The 22,906-nt window shown below is 40.1% G+C and overlaps 1 protein-coding gene across 1 annotated transcript; it reads left to right on the top strand.

Moving 5' to 3' along the window:
• The first annotated feature begins 571 nt into the window (after positions 1-571).
• Positions 572-21,469, top strand: PSMD6 (proteasome 26S subunit, non-ATPase 6). The gene is made up of 8 exons (XM_021069182.2): positions 572-799; positions 1,502-1,707; positions 5,202-5,347; positions 5,620-5,839; positions 5,965-6,073; positions 16,818-16,986; positions 21,039-21,116; positions 21,264-21,469. Exons 1-8 carry the CDS (start codon positions 655-657, stop codon positions 21,358-21,360), a joined length of 1,170 nt encoding a protein of 389 aa, XP_020924841.2. The 5' UTR covers positions 572-654; the 3' UTR covers positions 21,361-21,469.
• Positions 21,470-22,906: the final 1,437 nt, after the last annotated feature.

The following is a 22,906-nucleotide window of genomic DNA, read 5'->3' as shown; positions in this document are numbered from 1 at the left end:
TCTGGCGTTGCCGTGAACTGTGGTGTAGGTCGCAGACGCGGCTCGGATCCCGCGTTGCTGTGGCTCTGGCGTAGGCCGGTGGCTACAGCTCCGATTCAACCCCTAGCCTGGGAACCTCCATATGCCGCGGGAGCGGCCCAAGAAATAGCAACAACAACAACAACAACAACAACAACAAAAAAAAAAACAGACAAAAAGAATAAGGACTAGACAAATGTGCTGGTTGTTTTTACTGTTACTGTCATTATTATTATATTTTCAAAATTCTCAAAAGACTTCCAGCCATTATTAATTACAAACGGAATGAAAAATAAAATAGCTAAAAAGGGAGGAAGGAAGAGGTTCAGGAAATCCAACTTTGGAAATGGGCATCCCTCCCTCTGGGACTAGCTAGGCCAAGAGCGAGGAAAAGCCCTCGGCGACCACACAGGGGCGCCCGCGCCCTGGCCGGGTGAGGCGTTTCCAAGCATGTCCAGCAGGGGACGCTGCGGGCGGAGGCGGACTCGGGACCGGAAGCCGGGCTGGAGGCGAATGAGGGCACTCACGGGTTCTTCCCACTTCCGCCGCTCCTGCTACCTCCGGGGCTCCGGTCTGAGTTTCAGCTTGGGGAGAACCTGTGCTGCTGCTGCCGCCGCCGCCGCCGCCGCCGCCGAGATGCCGCTGGAGAACCTGGAGGAGGAGGGTCTTCCCAAGAACCCGGACCTGCGCATCGCGCAGCTGCGCTTCCTGCTCAGCCTTCCGGAGCACCGCGGGGACGCCGCTGTGCGCGAGGAGCTGATGGCAGCCGTCCGTGATAACAGTGAGGCCCGCGGGAGCGCCGAGTCAGCGGCCTAGGCCTGGGCGGCCCCGCGCTCCAAGATTTTCCCCGACCGGGCTCCAGACCCCCGGGCGCTCCCCCGCATCGGGCTCCTTGAGACCAGGCCTGTCTCCTCCGCCCCTCGGGCTTGCCTTTTTGTCGGGGGGCGCTCTCGAGGTTCTTTGGCCCTGTCTTCAGGGAGGTCTGCACCTCTGCGCCTCACCTCTGGGGCCAGTTTCGGGGGATCCCGAGACATTGAGTTTGGTGCCAGGCGTGGAGCAGAGGCATGACTTTTGTCATTAGCGACCGGTCACGGGCGCTTAAGCATTGCGGGTGCGGGGGAAACGGGGTCGGTTCTTTTCGTATTCCTAGCCGTGAATGTCGCTGGGCTCCGTGTTTTTGTACGCAGAGGTCTGCGAGTCTGTGTGTCAACAGGCTTACCGTTTCCCTCCCTGGAAGACTGGGAACAGGAATCGCCAAATAGCAAACCGAGGGTTGTTCTCTCTTCGGCCCTAGGGGAGGGTGGCGGTGGCAGGACTGGCCGTGATGCCAACCTCCCAGCATCAGGCATTCACTTTTTGCCCAGACCTTTTCCACGCTCTGTCCCATCCGTTCTTGGTAGTGGGGTAGGAGACAGGTGGGTGGACACTGACATTAGGACGGCGGGGCGGCGCTCCTAAGTCACATCCCTCTTTTCCCTCTCAGACATGGCTCCTTATTATGAAGCTTTGTGCAAATCCCTTGACTGGCAGATGGACGTGGACCTGCTCAATAAAATGAAGAAAGCAAATGAAGATGAGTTGAAACGTTTGGACGAGGAGCTGGAAGATGCAGAGAAGAATCTGGGAGAGAGCGAAATCCGAGACGCGATGATGGCAAAGGCTGAGTACCTCTGCCGCATCGGTGACAAGGTGAGGATGGTCATCTCCCCTGTCTGTATGGTCTGAAGTGGGCGCTGTCCAGGGCTAATAATGTCTTATTTAAAAAATTTCCTTTTCAAGAAATACGAAAAGTACAAAGTAATTTAAAGAAATTACTTGAGCTAGTGAAATCAAAAGAGAATAAAGAAAAAGAAAGAGTTTTCTTGCTTCACTCTTTCTGTCATCTAACCCCGTTCTCTCTCTTTGCCCTTTAAATAAGTGTTCATCCAGAGATGTTTGTTTACTGCTTTTATAAAATGGGAATCATTCCCAGTAGTTGATTTTTGTAGCATATCTTGTTTGGGAATCATTGGTTCTGGTGCATTTTAAAAATTATTTCTTATCCAAGAAATATTTCCTCAAGGAAGTAAAATATTATGATTAATGCTAAAGTTTTGTTTGCTCTTTCTTTATTCCCTACCTTTTCGCAGATAACCTTTTTAGTTCTTTCATTATACATTTATAGGCATGTATATGTACCCGTAGAAATTAGGTGGTATTGGTTCTAAAACTGTTTTAAATAGATGGGGTCCCAGTGTATTGACATGGTCCTGTTTACATTTTCACTCACCATTATATCTGAGTGACTTTCCATGTTAATATGCATGAATCTTGCTCATGCAGGTTGACTGCTAGAAAGTAATCCATTGTAGGGCTGTTCTGTAGTTGACTTAGCTCTTCAGTGGTTGGACCTTTCTCTTGTTGTTTTCAGCTGTTCTCATTAGCACAAGCCCTTGCTATAAGAACACGCTTGTGGGTGCCTCTTGTGTATGTATGCTGGTGGTTCTCTAAGGTGTATTCTGTGAAATGAAATTGCTGGGACAAAGAACAGTTTTTATCTTAGTATGTATTCTTTTGCACAGCAGCCGACCTAATGTATACGCCACAGTCAAAACACAAGAAGGATACCCACAAGTATTTGATCTTTTAAATTTTGTATCTCAATAGTTGTGTACTAGTGATTAAGAGGATGGGCTTTGAATGTCCTTAATTTTAAGCAGTTTACTCTGAAGTATTGAAACGGTGGATGACATGGTGTCAGTGTAAGAAAGAAAAATAGTGTTGGCTCTTGGATCAGATTGGGTAGGTACTATTTCTGGCTTCAGTAATTATGATTTAGGCATCTGTATGAGTGTTTTCATTTGTTGGACAGGGATAATATAATTCCTAGGGGCAAAGAGCTGGTACCTAGTACAAAGTGCTAAAATGTTAATAAGAGCTAGTGTTTAAATTAAACAGAATTTTTTTTCTTGTGATTATAAATTTAAGATTTGGTCATTGTAAAAATTTGGGACGTACAAAACAGTTTAAAAATAGCTAATTGTGTGGTTTTCTAGGTCAGGTTTGTGATTTGGTTTGGTTTTAAAGAGGATGCATTATTACATAGAAATGAGAAACCTAAAGCTTTTGATTTGGGTCTTGGAGAATTTCAAGAAGAATATGCTCGAATTAACATCAGGGGTTGTAATTTGGTGATGTTTTAATATTATATTCCATGTTTATTAAATAGCATTTTTCTAAAAAGTTTTCTTTTTTACCTCCTGTTGACTTTCTTAGTTTTTTTTCCTTTTTTTTTTTTTTTCTTTTTCTTTTGTAGCTCCCCTGCAGCATATGGAGTTTCCAGATCAGAGATCAGATCCGAGCCACAGTTGCCACCTACACTGCAGCTGTGGCAGCACCAGATCCTTAAGACACTGTGCGTGGCCAGGGATCAAACCTGCGTCCTAGCGCTGCAGAGATGCTGTGCATCCCATTGTGCCACAGCAGGGATTCATACTTTCTTGTTTTTAAGAAAGTAAGGGACCCATTGAGTCTTTATTATTTACCATGTTATTGATTATAGTCATCCTTCATGGTGCTCAGTTTGTCAAAAATTTGTTAGTGGAAGCTCCTTCAGGATGGCTTCTTTGTCCTTTTGACATGATCTCATTGATCTTCCTTATTTTTCTCATAAAAGATGTCAGGCTCACCTGTTATCATCTTTTTTTTTTTTTTTTTTTTTTTTTTTTAGAATCCCTAGTTTGTTTTGTTTGGGGAGAGTATTTAAAAACTGAGATCTGGGAGTTCCCGTTGTGGCTCAGTGGGTTGAGAACATGACATAGTGTGAAGATGTGGGTTCAATCCCTGGCCTCACTTAGTGGGTTAAAGATCCAGCATTACTACAAGCAGTGGCATAGGTCGAAGATGCAGCTCTGATCCAGCATTGCTGTGGCTGTGGTGTAGGCCCACAGCTGCAGCTCTGATTTGACCCCAGCCTGGGACCTTCCGCATGTAGCCATGAAAAAAATAAAAACCAAGATCTGAATGCTGGATGTGCCCATTGCTGTCTTGCGAGTCCCTTTTATAAATTTATGAGGCATCATTAATAAGTACATAAAACAAAGCCAGACACCTACTGAAAAGTACAAAATATAAACAAATGATTTTATTCATTTTCATGTTTTTACAGCAATAAAAACATTTTATCTCACAATGCTTTGAGGTAGAAATGTATTTTTATGTTTTTTTTTTTTTTTTTGGTCTTTTTGCCTTTTCTAGAGCTGCTCCCATGGCATATGGAGGTTCCCAGGCTAGGGGTCTAATCAGAGCTATAGCTGCTGGCCTATGCCAGAGCCACAGCAACACCAGATCCGAGCCGCATCTGCAACCCTCACCACAGTTCGAGGCCAGGGATCGAACCCAAAACCTCGTGGTTCCTAGTCGGATTTGTTAACCACTGAGCCACGACAGGAACTCCTAGAAATGTATTTTTAAATACTCAGTTGTGTTCTGATAGTCAGTGATTAAGATAAATTTTTATTACCCTTTAGGTGATAGGATTGATAACAGTAATTTTTAAAGTAGTGTATTGTAATTGTTAAAAAAATATTGAATATACAGAACAATATAAATACAAAATAGTATATCTACACTCCCGTTGTGGCTCAGTGGTAACAAACCTGACTAGTATTCATGAGGATGTGGGTTCAATCCCTGGCCTTTTTTAGTGGGTTAAGGATCTGGCATTGTTGTGAGCCATGGTGTAGGTTGCAGATGCAGCTCGGATCCCAAGTCGCTGTGGCTGTGGTGTAGGCCAGCAGCTGTAGTTCCACTTCACCTCCTAGCTGGGAACTTCCATGTGCCATGGGTGTGGACCTAAAAACCAAAAAAAAAAAAAAAAAAAAAAAAATTGTTCTCGAATATAAAGAATATTGAAACAATCATGAGTAAATTATGAATGTGTTTCTTATATTGTTTTCTAGAACGTAAGTATATGCTGAGGCACATTTTGTGTATTTTTATGATATAAAAGTGCAGGTAACAGTATAAGGAGCCCCCATGCAATTATCACCTGGCTCCAAAGATTAAATAATCTCACAACCATATTGTTCTATCTCTACTCTTACCTATTCCCCCCACTCCTTGTTGAGAAAATCCTAGACAGCCAGCTGAACACTTTCAAACTTCTAAGCTTTTCTCACCTGTTGCCTTGGTTCTCTTGACAGGAGGGTGCTCTGACAGCCTTTCGCAAGACATACGACAAAACCGTGGCCCTGGGTCACCGACTGGATATTGTGTTCTATCTCCTTAGGATTGGCTTGTTTTACATGGATAATGACCTCATTACACGGAACACAGAGAAGGCCAAAAGGTACTTGTTAGCAGTGGGGATATTTTCCCTCTCAATTATGATGTTGTAAATAAGAAACTGATTTAAGAAATTTGCCTGCTTTCTTTTTTCTAGCTAGTAAAGTGGGTCAAATAATTGATGTCCTTATTTAGGAAAATATTTAATTTAAATATTTTTTTATTTGGTTTAAGTTGTTATAAGATGCTTTCTCTTTTAAAATAACACAAAACTTATAAAGAGTGGCACTGTTTATTTCCAGAGTATGACCTTACTTACTGTTTTTCATTTTATAGCTTAATAGAGGAAGGAGGAGACTGGGACCGGAGAAACCGCCTAAAAGTATATCAGGGCCTTTACTGTGTGGCTATTCGTGATTTCAAACAGGCAGCCGAACTCTTCCTTGACACAGTGTCAACATTTACATCCTATGAACTCATGGACTATAAAACCTTCGTGACTTACACTGTTTATGTCAGCATGATAGCCTTAGAAAGACCAGATCTCAGGGAAAAGGTAAGGACTGAATCTTGAGTACTCATATTTAAAGAATACCCCGTGCTTTTCTAATTTAAAACACAGAATCATTAAAGCAAAACACTTGTGGGTTTGTTTTTTTTTTTTTTTTTTTCAACTCCTAGGTAATTAAGGGAGCAGAGATTCTTGAAGTGCTGCACAGTCTTCCAGCAGTTCGGCAATATCTGTTTTCACTCTATGAATGCCGTTACTCAGTTTTCTTCCAGTCATTAGGTAAGGATAGAGTTGCTCATTTTGACCATCTGTCGTCATCTTGTTCCTGATCTTATGTGCAGATAACCTGAGATGATTTTTCGCATACATGAAAAATAGTGTCTCGATAACTGCAGGTCTTTAATCAGTGTGACTAATCAATTGCCCGTTCTTGTTTGGGATTAGGGGTTGGGGTAGCAGACTTTGATCAAGTATTTTTGTATGGTCTAGAAGGTTAGACTGATGTTTACATTTTTAAAGGGTTGTTTAACAAAATAGAACCAAGAAAAATAGGTGACAACTATGTGGCTCTCAGCAGTGAAAAATATTTACTCTTTGACCCTTTATGGAGGGAACGTTGCCTGACCCCTGGTTTAGAGTCTTTTTTTTTTTTTTTTGGCTTTTTAGGGCCTCACCCGCAGCATATGGAGATTCCCCAGGCTAGGGGTCTAATCAGCTGTAGCCGCCAGCCTATGCCAGAGCCACAGCAACACCAGATCTGAGCTGCATCTGCGACCTACACCACAGCTCACGGCAAGCCAGATCCGTAACCCACTGAGTGAGGCCAGGGATTGAACCCGAAACCTCATAGTTTCTATTTGGATTTGTTTCTGCTGCGCCGTGACGGGAACTCTTGGTTTAGAGTCTTATGAGGGTGTGACATGTAAGGCAGAAATGAGCAAATGGTTCTAAGTATTGAGTTTAATGGGGAATGATGTGCAGGAATCCTGAATCTCCTTTTGATTGAGTTGATGTTAATTGAGCCTTGAATTCAGCAGTGGATTATTTATGCGGTAGCTAAATCTTTTTGCTAATTTGCAAATCATTTTCAAGGGATGTTGGTTGAGAAAGTAATCTCTTGGAAGTACTCGTGGTATTCAACCCAGGGGTCCTTCCCAAATGATTTTCCCTAAACTTAAAGAACTTAGCTTTGAGGAGTTCCTGTTGTGGCTCAGCAGGTTAAGGACCTGATCTTGTTTCTATGAGATGCAGGTTCAGTCCCTGGCCTTGCTCACTGGGTTAAGGATTTGGAGTTGCCACCAGCTGCCATGCAGGTCACAGATGTAGCTCAGATCTGTTGTTGCCTTGGATGTGGTGAAGGCTGGCAGCTGCAGCTCCCGTTTGACCTCTGGCCTGGGAACTTCCATGTGCCGCAGATGAGGCCATAAAAAGAAAAAAGAAAAAAAACTTAGCATTGATACATTCTCTTGTTTGTGCTGCAAATTTCAGAAAGTATTTGATTAATAATAATTGGGAAAGGAAGACTCATGATGATCCTTCTATCTTTAGAGTGGGTTTTGTTCCAGGGTTCATGAAGTGCTTTCTCCATATCTAGAAAGTAGGCTGCTTTATGGGTATTCATACTATTTGTTTCATGAACTCTGAGAACAGGGCTTCTAAGGTATGAAGAACGTCCTTGGCCTTATCTTCCCATACTTGCATGATAGGTTTGCACACAAGGTTGCACTGTAGAACTGCCCTTCTCCCTTTGTTATGCTTGTGGATCTCCTGGTCATTACTCTGCTTAAAATTGGGGCCTTTCCTTTCTTCTTCAGTTAAAAAACAAAATAGGAGTTCCTGTCATGGCTCAGTGGTTAATGAATCTGACTAGAAACCATGAGGTTGAGGGTTTGTTCCCTGGCCTCGCTCAGTGGGTTAAGGATCCAGTGTTGCCATGAGCTGTGGCATAGGTTGCAGACACAGCTCAGATCCCGAGTTGCTGTGGCTCTGGCGTAGGCCGGCGGCTACAGCTCCGATTAGACCCCTGGGAACCTCCATTTGCCTCGGGTGTGGCTCTGGAAAAAGACCACAAAAACAAAACAAAACAAAACCTCTGTATTCTTGGAGCTCTTATTTATGCTCCATCCTCATTTTTTAAATTGAGATATAAATCACTATAAAATTCAATATTTTAAAGTGTATAATTCAGTGGTTGGGTATACTGACAAGGTATGCAACCACACCACTCATTCCAAAACATCTTCACCCTAGAGGATGACCTCTATCCACTAGCACTCCCTTCCCATTCCTCCCCTCCGGTGACCACTAGTCCTTCTATCTCTTCACTTTGCTTATTCTGGACATTTCATATAAATTGGATTATACTGTATATGGCCTTTCATGCCTGGCTGCTTTCATAGTGCTTTCACCGTCATCCATGCCATGGCATGTATCAGTGCTTCATTCAGTTTATGCTGAATGGTACTGCATTGTATGGTTGCATCACAATGGTTAATCCATTCATCAGGTCATGGACATTCAGGTTGTCTCCACCTTTTGCTTATTATAAATAATGCTGTGTGGACATTCATGTACAAGTTTCTGTGTGGACATATGATCTCATTTCTCTTGGGTATATACCTAGTCGTGGAATTGCTGGCACAAATGGTAAATCTTTGATGAGCTTTTTGAGGAGCTGCCAAACTGTTTTCCAAAGCAGCTACACCATTTTACATTCCCACCAGCAGGGTGTGAGTCCCATTTTCCCCACATGTAATACTTGTTATTGTGTGTCTTTTTGATTGTAGGCATCTTGGTCGGTTGAAGTGGTATCTTGTGGTTTTGATTAGCTTTTCTCTGATGACTACGGATGGCGAATATCTTTTCATGTACTTATTGGTCATATGCTCTTTTTTAAAAGAGCAAATTATTTTGATTCTTTTTTAGAGTTTTTCTCTTGTGCTACCTAGAATTAATTAGGAGCAGACATTATGCTTTTTTAAAATTTGTAATGACCTTGAGATCAGCACAGTGCCTGTATGTTATTGAGAGCTCTGTGTAAATGTCTGTAATTTAAGAGAAAAATAGAAAAATTATTCTAATGTAATGAAATTAATGGCTTTTGGAAATCTTTGAGTGGTTAAGGTAACCTCCTCCCTGTCCCTATTTACCTTTTACCTTAACACATTGGGGTGAAACTTTTTTCTTTTCTTTTTTCTTTTTTGGCTGCACTGCAGCATATGGAGTTCCCTGGCCAGGGATCATATCTGAGCTGCAGTTACACCCTATGCTGTACCTGCTGAAATGCCAGATCCTTTAACCTACCCTGCTGGGCTGGGGTTCAAACCTGCATCCTGTGCTGCAGAGATACTACCAATCCTGTTGTACCATATTGGGAACTCCTGAAACTTTTTATATTTTCCAAATCTACACATTTCCTAAATATTTTAAATGGAGAAGACATAATAGTTAAGTCTTTTGACTACAGTCATCAGTCATATCATTTACTCTCTGCTCTCATGTAGTGAGACATGTAGGGTTTATTTGGTTTTGTACGCCTTTTTGCTTCTCCAAATATTCATAGACTATGTACTTTATTTTTATTTTTTTGCTTTTTAGGGCCACATCTATAGCATATTGAGGTTCCCAGGCTAGAGGTCTAATTGGAGCTATAGTTGCCGGTCTATACCACAGCAACAGCCACTCCAGATCCTTAACCCACTGAGCAAGGCCAGGGATCGAATGCCCAACCTCATGGTTCCTAGTTGGATTCATTTCTGCTCACCATGACGGGAACTCTATGTACTTTAAAAGTACTTTAAAATATTGTAATTTAGGAGTTCCTGCCATAGTGCAGTGGGCTAAGAATCCAACTGCAGCAGCTCAGGTCACTGTGGAGGTGCAGGTTTGATCCCCAGCCCAGCACAGTGGGTTAAAGGTCCAGCGTTGCTGCAGCTATGATGTAGGTCACAGCTGTGGCTAGGATTCAGTCTCTGGCCTGAGAACTTCCATATGCTGTGGGTGCAGTCATTCAAAAAAAATCGCATTTGAAAAAAGAAATAGCATCCTTTTCTAGGTAATACCTGATTGTTTTTAAAAACTAAAAATCGAGATGAAAAAGTCTTTGGGGGGTTAGGGGCATGCCTGCAGCATGTGGAAGTTCCCAGGTCAGGGATTGTACCTGTACATCAACCCAAGGTGCTGCAGTAACAATGACAGGTTTTTAACCCACTGTGCCACAGGAGACCTCTGAGATGAGAAAGTGTTAATTTCCATAATTCATATACACATTCACTTACTCATAAGATTCTTCTGATTCTTCCCAAAATAACCATTTTAAGATTGTTATATATCCTCCCAGGACTTTTTATTCATTTATATGTATTTTAAAAATTGGAAAACAGCCTCCAAATACACACACACACACACACACATAAAATCCCCAAGGTTTTAGGTACACACGGGAAAGTTCCAAATAGTATCATTTAAAGAAGAAAACGCTTTCTTCTAGTGATTGCCTAGATCCTTTTTATAGAGGAACTACCTTCAGCACATTTCATGTATCCATCAAGGGCATTCATATTCAGATACAAGCACTCTTAACACGTTTAAACATATGTTCATGTATTTTACATGCAGTTTTTTAAGTAGCTTTTTTTCTTTCAAAATAAAATGCATCTTTTCATGTCTCTGTACAAATCACTGAGCCAGTAAATATTTTTAAGAGGCTGTCATGTATCAGACATTGTGTAAGTAGTGGTAGATCAAAGAGGCCGAACTCCTTGAAACTTCCACTTATCCTTTAAGGACTTTGCTATTTCAGTGTATTGAATGTGCCATAATTTATCCTCTCCTGATTACAAAGTTATGTTGTTTCCAATTTTTCCCTATTACAAGTAACCCTGTTGTGAACACTGCTACATTTTACAATGCTTTTCCACATCTGCTTATTTTCTTAGGAAAAAATCCAGAAAAGTGAATTTTGCAGAGGGCGAATACATCACCTTTAGACAACTGTTGCCCTCCTTCTACATCTCTCAGTTTACATCATTTCAGAGAACATAGCTCCTTGTCCTCCATATTCTTAGCCAGTCTGAGAAGAGAAAAATTATTTTATTGACGTTTTATACATTTTTTTGTTTGTGCCAATGATAGTTTTTTTTTAATTAAAATTTTAAAAATTAAAGTATAGTTGATTTATTGTCTTTTTCTAGGGCCACTCCTGCAGCATATGGAGGTTCCCAGGCTAGGGGTCTAATCAGAGCTGTAGCCACCAGCCTACGCCACAGCCACAACAACTCAGGCTATGAGCCGCGTCTGAGACCCACACCACAGCTCACGGCAATGCTGGATCCTTAACCTGCTGAGCAGGGCCAGGGATCAAACCCACAACCTCATGGTTCCTAGTCGGATTCGTTAACCACTGAGCCACGATGGAAACTCCTGTAGTGATTTATAATGTGTTGACTTCTGCTGTAGAGCAAAGGAACCCAGTCACACATGTATGTATTATGCATTCCCTTTTTTATATTATCTTCCATCATCATGGTCCATCCCAAGAGACTGGGTATGGTTCCTGTCCTATACTGTAGGACCTCATTGCTTACCAAGGATAGTTTTTAATTGAACTCTTAAGTCCTTTTTAATTTATTTTTTTAATTTATTTTTTTGAAATTTTATTTTTATTTTTTTGCAGAATAAAATACATATATTTAAACACAATTATATTCATACAGATTATTATTATATCATGGATCTTAAGAAACAGATTAAGTGACTCCCTCTGGAGAAGTGGAATGGAAAATATGCTGAGACAAATAGGAAATCTATTCTATACTTTATCCTACTTTGTATTATCTATTACATTCAATTTTTCTTTAAAAATTAGCATTATGTTAAAATTGTAAATTATGCAACTAAAATTTATAGAGAAGAAAGCCTTATATACCATTTTATATAGCATAATAAAATAATTTAACTGGTAAGAATAACAAAAATAATATACCCTCTGAAAATAAGTAAAATATAAAATGCATAAATTGGTTAAAAAACAGTGTAACTATATAAATATGTCCTCACAATTTGTTACATCTTATTGATTCTTCAATATAGGCATTACCCCATTCTAGGTGATGTGATAAACAAGACATTATATACCTTACATTGTACCATGAAAAGAAATGGTTATTAATAATACAATTGTAGAACTGTATTATTTAATTGTACAGTTGCATTATTTAATTATAGTTATCATAAATTCTTTGATGGAGAGGAAATCAGAATCAGATGTAAGAAGACTTCAGCATTCCAAGAATGATGTCAAATGACCTCCTTCATGGTGGATTATGCACTTATTTACGATGAGATGTATTTCCTCTCCAGAGATTCCTTGTTTGTGTATCAGTTGTAGATTTTTGGTTTGCAGTTATTCTGAAGTTTTGATATAAGAATCTCTATGTATGTGAGATTGTTTTAAGTTGTTGTTCTCTTAATTGCAAGTTCATCTCCAGTGTCCTGCATTTGTACCCACCTCTTCTCATGATTCCTGATTTTGGTGGTATAATTGTGCGTGGATGATTTCGTATCTTTACTGTATATATGCCCTTACTGGTGAGCCTTGTCATTTGTGGCATTTTTGTTTCCTGTTGCTGTCTTGTCTTTTCTGCCAAGTTCCTTTGGTATTTGTTGTAAGGCTGGTTTAGTGTTGCTGAATTCTCTCAGCTTTTGCTTATCTGTGAAGGTTTTCATTTCTCCTTCAAATCTAAATGAGAGCCTTGCTGGGTAGAGTAATCTTGGTTGGAGGTTTTTTCCTTTCATCATGTTAAGTATATCATGCCACTCCCTTCTGGCCTGCAGAGTTTCTGCCGAAAAATCTGCTGATAACCTTATTGGGGTTTCCTTGTATGTTACTTGTTTCTTTTCCCTAGGTGCTTTCAAGATTTTCTCTTTAATTTTGGTCAGTTTGATTAATATGTGTCTCAGTGTATTCCTCCTTGGGTTCATTTTATATGGTACCCATTGTGCTTCCTGGATTTGAGTGAGTGGTTCCCTTCCCATGTGAGGGAAGTTTTCGGCTATTATCTCTTGGAATATTTTTCTGTCCCCTTCTCTCTCTTCTCCTTCTGGTACCCCTATAATACGGATGTTGTTGTGTTTCACATTGTCCCAGAGTTCTCTGAGACTCTCTTCATTTGTTTTCAATCTTTTTTCTCTTCTGCATCCATCATTTCCACTAATCTGTCCTCCACCTCGCTTATTCATTTTTCTGCCTCCTGTATTCTGCTGTTAGCTGCTTCTAGTGCATTTTTTATTTCAGTTATTGTATTTTGCATCTCTTCTTGTTTCAGTTTTATATCTTGTATCTTTTTGGTCAGTGTTTCCTGTAAGTTATCCGTCTTTGATTCCAGTTTATTTCCAATGACTTGCATCATCTTCAGCATCAACCATCTAAAGTCTTTCTCCTGAAGGCTGAAAATCTCCTCTTCACTTAGCTGATTTTCTGGGTTTTTTTTTTCCCTCATCTGAGTTATAGTCCTCTGTCTTTTCATTTTTATAGGCTTTTGGTATGGTGACCTTTTTACAGATAATAGGGCTGTAGCCTCTCTTCCTTCTGGTGTCTGCCCCCCTGTGGCTGAAATCGGTATGGGGGGCTGGCTGTAGGCTTCCTGATGGGAGGGGCTGATGCCTGCCCACTGGTAGGTGGAGCTGATTCTAATCCCTCTGTTGGGTGGGGCTTAGTCTCTGGATGGGATTAGAGGCAGCTGTGTGCCTGAGGGGTCTTTAGGCAGCCTGTTTACTGAGGGGCGGGGCTGTGATCCCACCTTGGTTGTTGTTTGGCCCTGGGGCTTCTCAGTGCTGACTGAGGGTGGGGCCAGATTTTTCCAAAATGGCCACCTCCAGAGAAAGGCAGCTGCTGAATATTCCCGAGAGCTTTACCTTCAATGTCCTTCCCTCACAGCAAGCCACATTCACATATGTTTTCCCGGGATGTCCTCCAAGAGCTGCAGTCAGGATTGACCCAGATTCCTATGGAGACCTCGCTCTGCCCTGGGACCTAGTGCACGTGAAAGTCCGTGTGCCTTTTAAGAATGGGGTCCCCATTTCCCCCAGTCTGTGGAGCTCCTGCGCACAAGCCCCACTGGCCTTCAAGGCCAGATGCTCCAGGGGCTCTTTCTCCCAGTGCCAGATCCCCGCACATGAGGGTTTGATGTGGGGCTTAGAATTCTCACTCCTGAACCAGTTAGTTTTCAGTCTGTGGAGCTTCCCACCCGGAGGTATGGGGTTGTTTATATCGTGAAATCACCCATCCTACTTCTTGATGTGGCCTCCTCTTTTTCTTCTGGAGTAGGGTATCTTTTTTAAGGTTTCCGGTCCATTTGGGTGGAGATTGCTCAGTCTTTAGTTGTGAGTTTTGTTGGTTTTAGGAGAGAAGTTGAGTGCCATCTTAATCCTGTCTTCTTTAGTCCTTTTTTAAATGGCACATAATAGACTGGAGAAGCTATTTTACATTGGGCTTATGGATGTGACCCATCCTGACCAACATTTTTCTTCCCATCCTGTTCTGTAAGTTTTCTTTGCCATATGGTTTCCCAGTTTATTGAGATACACATGACATATAACATTGTATAAATTTAAAATATACAACGCAATGATTTGATATTTATGCATTTCTTTTATTGTTAGTGAGCACCATCTCATGTTTAAGACCCTGGTCTCCCTGCTGTTACAGTGTTGTGATTGTTTTAGGTATATGGCAGAATGACTCATTTATACATGTACATATATATCCATTCTTTTTTAGATGATTCCCCATATAGGCTATCAGAGTACTGAATAGATTTCCCTGTGCTATACAGTAGGTCCTTGTCACTTACAAATTTTGTGTACAGCAGTGTGCATTTGCCACTCGCAACCTCCCACTTTATCCTTCCCCCCAGCATATTCCCTTTGGTAACCATAAATTTGGTTTTGAAATCTTTGAGTCTGTTTTTGTTCTGTAAATAAGTTCTTTTCTATCTTTTTTTATTATATTCCACATAAAGTGATATCATATGATATTTATTTTTGTCTGACTTACTTCATTTAGCATGATTATCTCTAGGTCCATCCAGTTGCTGCAAATGGCATTCTTTTTTATGGCCAAGTAATATTTGACTATGTATACATACCACATCTTCTTTATCCAATCCTCTGTTGATGATGGACTTTTAGGTTGCTTCCATGTCTTGGCTATTGTAAATGGTGCTGCAGTGAACATTGAGGTGCCTGTATCTTTTTAAATTATGGTTTTCTCCAGGTATATGCCTAGGAGTAGGATTGCTGGATCATATATGGTAATTGTATTTTCAGTTACTTTATGGAATCCCCATACTGTTCTCCATTGTGGTTACACCAACTTACATTCCCACCAACAGTATAGAAGGGTTCCCTTTTCTCCACACTCTCTCCAGCATTTATTGTTTAGACTTTTTGATGATGGCTTTTCTGACTGGTGTGAAGTGGTATCTCATTGTAGTTTTGATTTGCATTTCTCTAATAATTAGTGATGTGGAACATCTTTTATGTGCTTTTTGGCCATCTGTCTTTGAAGAAATGTCTGTGTAGATCTTTGACCATTTTTTTATTATCTTTTTGATATAAAGCTGTAGGAGATGTTTGTTACATTTTGGAGATAAATCCATTTTCACTTCATTTGCAAAAATTTTCTTGCATTCTTTGGGCTGTCAATTTTTTTTATGGTTTCCTTTGCTGTGCAAAAGCTTTTAAGTTTAATTAGGTCTCATTTGTTTATTTTTATTTTCATCACTCTAGATCCCTGAAGATATTGCTGCAAGTTATTCAGTGTTCTGCCTGTATTTTGCTCTGAGACTTTTATTCTGCCTTACATTTAGGTTTTTAATCTATTTTGAGTGTATTTTTGTGCATCGTGTAGGAAAATGTTCTAATTTCATTCTTTTGCAAAAAGCTGTCCAGTTTTCACAGCACCATTCGTTAAAGAAGCTGTCTCTTCTCCATTGTATATTTTTGCCTCCTTTGTCATAGATTAATTGACCATATTTCTGGGCTTTCTATCCTGTTCCAGTCATCTATAGTCTGTGTTCCCTTACTCATCCTCCTCTGCTTGAATGTTGACCATCCTTTTCTTCTTGCCCCAACTTTGTTCTCTTGAATTACAACACATCTTTGTTTTCTTCAGACCTACTGCCTCATCCTTAGTTAGGCCTCCTAGTGACTAACTGGCCCAGGCTTGGTCATGACCCTTCTCTCTCTCTCCATTCCATCATCAAATACACATGGATGTTGGTGATTACCAAATTCACGTCTCCAGCCCCAGACATGCCCGGGAGTACCAGACCCCATGCCTAAACATCTCCTTGATGGCTTCACATGGATGTCTCATAGGATAGTCCACCGGAACACTGCCAAAGTGTAATATTTGAATCCCTCCCTCTCCTGCAAATATAGAAACAAATCTCAGAAACAAAAGTTTTCTTTCTCCAGGGGTTTTTATCTTGTTCAAGCCAGAAAACATCTTTTGTCTTGGTTACCTTCTTTATCCCCATAGCTGTCTAGTGCTACATTCTGAATCTGTCCTCTATTCTTGAGCTAGGCCTGGTCTTCCTGCCTTGAATCTTTGCATCACTCTAAGCATCCTCATCTCTACATGGCTGGTTCTGCAGAGGAGCCTTCCCTGTCCACCCCAATCCAGGGGAAGGCTTCCTGACCAGTCTCTATCACAATTTTATTTTCTTCACAGAACTATTCCCAGATAGTATCTTATTTGTTCATTTATCTTTGCTCTTTGAAAATTTAGTGGCTGTGGTGGCAGGGATCTTGTCTTTTGGTTTCCTGCCATATCCTCATGATTCAAGAGTGGTGATATATAGTACTTGGTAAAATAATTTGGACTTGTGTGCATTGTGTGCATAATAGTCTGTGTACCTTTTGTAGACCAAGGCTTTTAATTCTTATGTATCTGCCCTCCAGCTCACCTGTTTATTGAAAGGGATATTCTTATAATAATTTATCATCTTTTAAATTGCAGCTGTTGTGGAACAGGAAATGAAAAAGGACTGGCTTTTTGCTCCTCATTATCGATACTATGTAAGAGAAATGAGGATTCATGCCTACAGCCAGCTGCTGGAATCATACAGGTCATTAACCCTTGGCTACATGGCAGAAGCCTTTGGTGTTGGTGTGGAGTTCATTGATCAGTAAGTTTCAGTAACGTCGTGTTAATTTTTACACTTAGATTTAATGTGTGAACTTGTACATTTTCTCCGTTTACATTGCTGTCTTCAATTAAAGGCACTCTTAAGAATTTTTCTTTAAATATTATCAAAACAATTGTATTTTTGTTTTCATGATTTGCTTCTACTTTGCTACTACAGTAGCAGAGATGGAACAGAGGCTACTTTTGCCAACAACCAGAGCAGAAGTCATCTCTGGTGCATCTTTGTGATCCATGCTACTACTATAGTAATGCCCCTTAGCTCTCTATCTTGTATTTCATATTAGGTCTTATTTTCTCTGACAGTGCCTTCAATTTTTTGGTTGCTGCTGCAATTCTAAGCAAGCTGATTGTTAAAAATGGAACTCTCCGACTGTGAATCAGTGATTCATTACATAGGTAGTAAGCCGTTACTATATGGTTGGCATGTTTCAGGTCTCTTGTCTTCACAGAGTTTCATTCTAGTTATGGGGAAAGTAGACAAGGAAGCAAGTGTTTAAGTCATTTCACACAGAAGTGAGTTTGCAGAGATAGCAGAATGGCACAGAGACATTCGTAGCTGCAGCATAGTGGTCTCAGGGGTAGAGGGGTGGCTGAGGGAGAGTCAGGTAGGTGAGTGTTTGTGTAGGACCCGGCGGGTCGTGGTGTGGAGCCTGAGTTTTAATCTAGGTGCCCTGGGAAGCCACTGGAGGATTTTAAGCCTGGGGGTACCATGATTTCATAGTGTCTTACATGGCCAAGGGGACAGGGACACCGGATGGGCTATTCAGTAGCCCTTGGAGATGTTCTGGCGTCTTGGACTATGATAGTGGGTGTTGAGTTGGGGAGAAGTACATTCAGAAGAGAAGCTGTTCAGATGGTATCTAGACAAGTCATTCCCAAACAATGGATGTTGTATCCAGTGGCCCACAATGAAAAAAGTGGTGGCTAGAGAGGAGTTTTTAATGAAATTGCATTTCATTTTGAAACACCATGCTCCTTTAGACATTTTTCTCTAATATTTTATTCTGAAAAATTTCAAACATGCAGAAAAATTGTAAAGAATTATACATATATCCTTGATTCTATAATTAACATTTTGTTAAAGTTGCTTTATCACTTATCCATCCTATTTATAACTACTTCAGAGTAACTTTCAGACACCAGTACATTTCATCCTGCCACACTGAGCATGCTTATCAATATTTATTTATGGGTTGGTTTTAAGGCAATATTTACATTTAGCAAAATGCCCAGTTCTTAGGTATACCCAAACTATCGGGCAAGAAATTGCTTCATTCTCTTTCTTTGGAAGAAAAAAGGTAGTGATGGTGGTTTCTATTTATTAGCCATACCGAAATAGAAGGTTAGTATTCTTAGGTTGGTTTCATCTTATTTGATTTCTGAATTGAAGTAGTCTGTGAAAATAAGTTTGGTGACCACTGGATAGAGTGGAGGACTGTAGAAATGGGTTTTTCATGCAGGGGTGTAATGAGTGGCTTACCATGGTGAACAACACCAGAAAAATAGGGGCTGGTCTGGCTTCTTACTGCAACTCTGCAGCCCTAGTCAGGTTCATCCCTTCCTCACTTTCTTAGCTGTGCTGTGTGGTGCTGAAGCCTTGACCACTTGGGGCAGATTGAAGCTCTGCTGAAATTGTGGATAAAAATGAACTGAAGCAGGAGGTATCTGTTAGAGAGGCCGCAGTATTCATTTATGTCATTGTGATGACACTGGAAATGATGGTTTATGATACATTTCAGGTGGTATTTGAAATGTTACAGTTTTTTTTCTTGCATGTTCTCAGACCAGCTGTAGGGGTGGAGGTTATGAGTACACACTGAGCATTAGTTGTTTTTTACCTAAAAAGGGCTTTTAAATTTCTGGTATTCCTGATTCCTTTCTGGGTTTTCATGGATTCTTTTTCTTCCTTTATAAAATGATTTAAGGTGAGTTTTTTTTTTTTTTTTTAATGGGCTGATTTAATAAGTTTGAACAAGAGTTGTTTATCATTCTTCCACTTCGACTCAGGAAGATATTGTTGGAGAAAAGACTCCCACTTCTGTTGACATGGACTGTATTTTGTGATTTGTTGGTAGGCCTTTTTTTGAAACTTAGGGTGCAGATCTGATTTTTAGATTTTGTTTATTCAGCAAGTACTCCGTTCATTGTAATTGGACACCTGTTTCTAAGGGACCACACTGGGGACCTGGAGAAATACCAGTAGCTGGTGAAGATGAGTCCTCCTGGGATGTGTTTGATTAGCACACAGCAAGATGGGTCTAAAGCAGGGAATGGGACTTGGGTGCCAGTTTAGGGTGTTAGGAGTTAAACTTTGCTGTGGTAACTAGATACGAAACCATATCCAGATTTTTCTTGGTGCATGCACATGGTTCAGAATGAGTAGAACTAGGGATCAGAAAATTTGGACTATCACTGCATACTTAGGATTTTTATAGGCTGTGGTGGGGAAAAAGGACATTGCTGATGGAAGAAATGGCACAGATATATTTTAGGGGGATGTTTGAAAAACCATTACTTGGTTGTACTGGCCTGTGTGGTGGTGTGTACAGGGAGGTCCCCAGGGTTAAGCCTGGAAAGACACCATGGTGCATCTAAAGCAGTGTCTTAAAGGAGTTTAAAACTTTAGAGTCTCTTCTAATAGGCTAGGGAGTAAGTGAAGGGCTGAACTAATCTGGTGAGTCAAGTCCAGTGTTGATCTCTATATCTTGCTCCTAAATGATAAAATAAGATTCTTTGGAGGGTTCTCCCCTGTTCTTAGATAGGGGGTAGGACTGATAAGGTTGATTATATCTATCTGACTGTGTCATTTTCTCTGTGTACTTTAGTCCCAGAATAACAGGTGCAAATGGGTTTAGTAACTGTAGTTTGGAGATACAACTATTTTAAGTACCTGGAAAACAGAAACAATTTTTAATTTTTACTTAAGCCAGTCAATAACATAACTCAAAAACTAATAGTTAAAAGAAGGAATGAACATTGTAGCAATTGCAGCAAATATATTTCTAATGAGGATACAGAAATAAAGCATGCTCTATGAACATGTAACTTACTGTTCTTACTAGTTTAAGATAACCTCTAGCTTAAAATCTTCAATAATATTTAATTTATTAAAGTAGTTATTTGCAATAGTATTTTATTTAAAGGCACGGTGGGACCTTTACACACTGACTGACCAGTGGCAACTACATACTGCAGATATCTTTTATCTACATTTTCATTTAGTTTTGGATATGATCTTGGTTTACTGTTTTCTGTTCTTAACATGGTTTCTGAGATCTGTCATAATTAGGATCCCTAAATACCATTCTGAGCCAACCTTTCCCTGTTGACTTGAAATGGCATCTTTGTTAGGAGTTTGCTTCTTAAGATTTGGAGTTCCTTTTTCTTTGGTGTTTATGTGCTAGGATCAAGATGTTTTAGGAGAGTAATCTGTCACATAATTTTTATTTGCAATCTGATTTTTCTTGATTAGGAGGATTCCCTTATATTATTCTCTAAATTTAACATAATACATTTTTATTTTAACGGAGTCGACTTTGCATTTATTCTCCTTGGTAGCATTAGAAAATTGTCTTCATATAGCTCTCATACATTTCTAGGTTTTTAACTTTTTGCCCCATGCCACAGTGTGCTAGACAGAGTTTCACACCAGTGCTGTGGTTGAGGTGGATGTGTAACTGTGTTGTTTAGGATTTGGGTTGTGGCTGGAATAGATACTCAGTAATGTATTTTCACATCTACCTCAGAGGAATACATCAGGTTTGAATTCCTAACCCTAATTTATTGGGGCATATTACTTGTCTTAATTTGAAAGCTTGTTTCACTCTATTCTCTGAAGGATTTTGAACATTGAGTTACCTGCTCTTGTAGATGAGATAGTCCTGCAGTATACCAGAGCTCATTTTCTCAAGCAGTACGCAGCAACATGTTATCTTGAAAGACAACTGAGTCATGTGTTTACTGCAGTTTATTTTTCCAAGAGTCTCTATAAGACTAATGCTAAAGGCTTTTTTTTCCTTCTCCCTCAACTAGGGAACTCTCCAGATTTATTGCTGCTGGGAGGCTACACTGCAAAATAGATAAAGTGAATGAAATAGTGGAAACTAACAGGTATTCTTGCTTGTGTATCATTTGTAATACTCCTCAGAATAAAGGACGTTGTTAAAAGAAGGCATTCTTTTATAAGTAGGTCAACTATTGTTATGAAGTAATGTGACTGGTAAATAATTCATTTTTTTTTCTTGAATTTATTTATAGACCTGATAGCAAGAACTGGCAGTACCAAGAAACTATCAAGAAAGGAGATCTGCTATTAAACAGAGTTCAGAAACTTTCCAGAGTAATTAACATGTAAAACCACGTTCACAAAGAATTTCCTTTAGAGTAATTATTTGGAATTTTTATAGCTTACTTTACTATGTGCCCAGTTCAGCTGTATAAAATAAATACTGCATTGTTGTTTCTTTCAGTTTACTTTTCTCTTAAGCATATATATACCCTAGTAATGTTAAAATTATGTCACTTTTCTGTCATTTGAACATCTCTGCTTTATGATACAATGCTTATAGAGACTACAGTACTACAGCTTAAATCCTGACCCTGCCTCTTCAGTGTAATAGGCTAAGACAAGCCTATTGTTTCTTACCTTTAAACAGAAGATGGAGGTCCATGGTGGCTCAGTGGGTTAAGGATCCAGCATTGTCACTGCTGAGATCCCTGGCCTAGAAACTTCCATGTGCCTTGGGTAAAAAAAGAAGAGAAAAATGCTACAGAGTAGAAGCCCATAATTAAAAACAGTGCTTAGTACTTAAAAGGTGAGAAATGAAATGTATCAGAAGCTTTCCCTCAGAAATAAGTACCTATAAAAGACTGGAAGTTACTCCTTTTTAGAAGGATACCATAACCTAAGACTCTAGAATCTGCCAAAGCCAATCTTACTAAATATAGCTTTTTAAAAAAACCTATATAGATATTGGCAAAGGGAATCTTTTTCCCAATTATAAATGTGGTCAGATTGGGACAGCTGCTATGAAAAAAGAAATACAAAGCTGGATATAGGTGACAAAGTGATACAGGGTGTGAAGAGCTCTGTATCAGTGTCACAGAAGGCCTTTCTGGTAAGGAGATATTTAAATAAAAAGGAGGGTGAGATCATGCAGAAAATTATCTAGGGGAGGAAAGAGAAAAGTCCCTGGAGGTTGGCAGCAGAGGAATGGCCTGATTTTAAGTGTCATCATGGACCTGAGCTGGATAGGCGTTGGATAACGGTGGAATGAACCCTAGAGGCAGCTGGATTTGCTGGAGGAGGATCCCAGGCTTGCTGAATGGTCATCCTGGCAAGAGCAGTCTGGCTCGAGCTGAATTAAAAAGAAATGGGAGGAGGCATTTTACTGTAAAAGGAAAGGGAGAGAAGCATGAGGTTTTGATGCTTTTTTAGAGAGCAGGTTCACATGCTGATGGCAGTGTTTCGTTACACATTAGAGGAGAAAACACATGATCTCAGTGGATCTGTAATTTGTCAAATTGGAGACATTCAGCATTCATTTGTTTCAAACTTAAGTAAATACAAGTAATAACAGGATAGGAAATCAAAGCCCTCTTACAAATGTCATCCGTAACGGCAAAGTATGAGAAGCATTGCCTTAAATATCAAGATATTGGCGATCATCAATTTTGTACTCAAAGAGGAGCCACTGACTGCTCCTCTGCAGGTGCTGTGGGGTGGGTCAGAGGCTATTAAAATGCTGGATGGATTTGTAAAAATGTAATTTCAAAACCTGATTGAGAGTTCCCATCATGGCTCAGTGGTAATGAACCTGGCTAGTATCCACGAGGATGGGATTTGATCCCTGGCCTCGCTTAGTGGGTTAAGGATCTGGCGTTGCCATGAGCTATGGGTG

Source organism: Sus scrofa, chromosome 13 (assembly GCF_054392235.1).
Source record: "Sus scrofa isolate SSC_HxYL_T2T_F1_AM1 chromosome 13, Sscrofa_HxYL_maternal_Yorkshire_Landrace_v2.0, whole genome shotgun sequence".
In the NCBI taxonomy this organism is placed as follows: domain Eukaryota; kingdom Metazoa; phylum Chordata; class Mammalia; order Artiodactyla; family Suidae; genus Sus; species Sus scrofa.
This window is presented reverse-complemented; position numbering and strand designations above follow the sequence as displayed.

Coding starts and splice junctions, on each gene's coding strand:
- PSMD6 (XM_021069182.2), top strand. CDS start 655: ATGCCGCTGGAGAACCTGGAGGAGGAGGGTCTTCCCAAGAACCCGGAC. Junction 5,348..5,619: donor AACACAGAGAAGGCCAAAAG/GTACTTGTTAGC, acceptor TTCATTTTATAG/CTTAATAGAGGAAGGAGGAG. Junction 5,840..5,964: donor GACCAGATCTCAGGGAAAAG/GTAAGGACTGAA, acceptor TTCAACTCCTAG/GTAATTAAGGGAGCAGAGAT.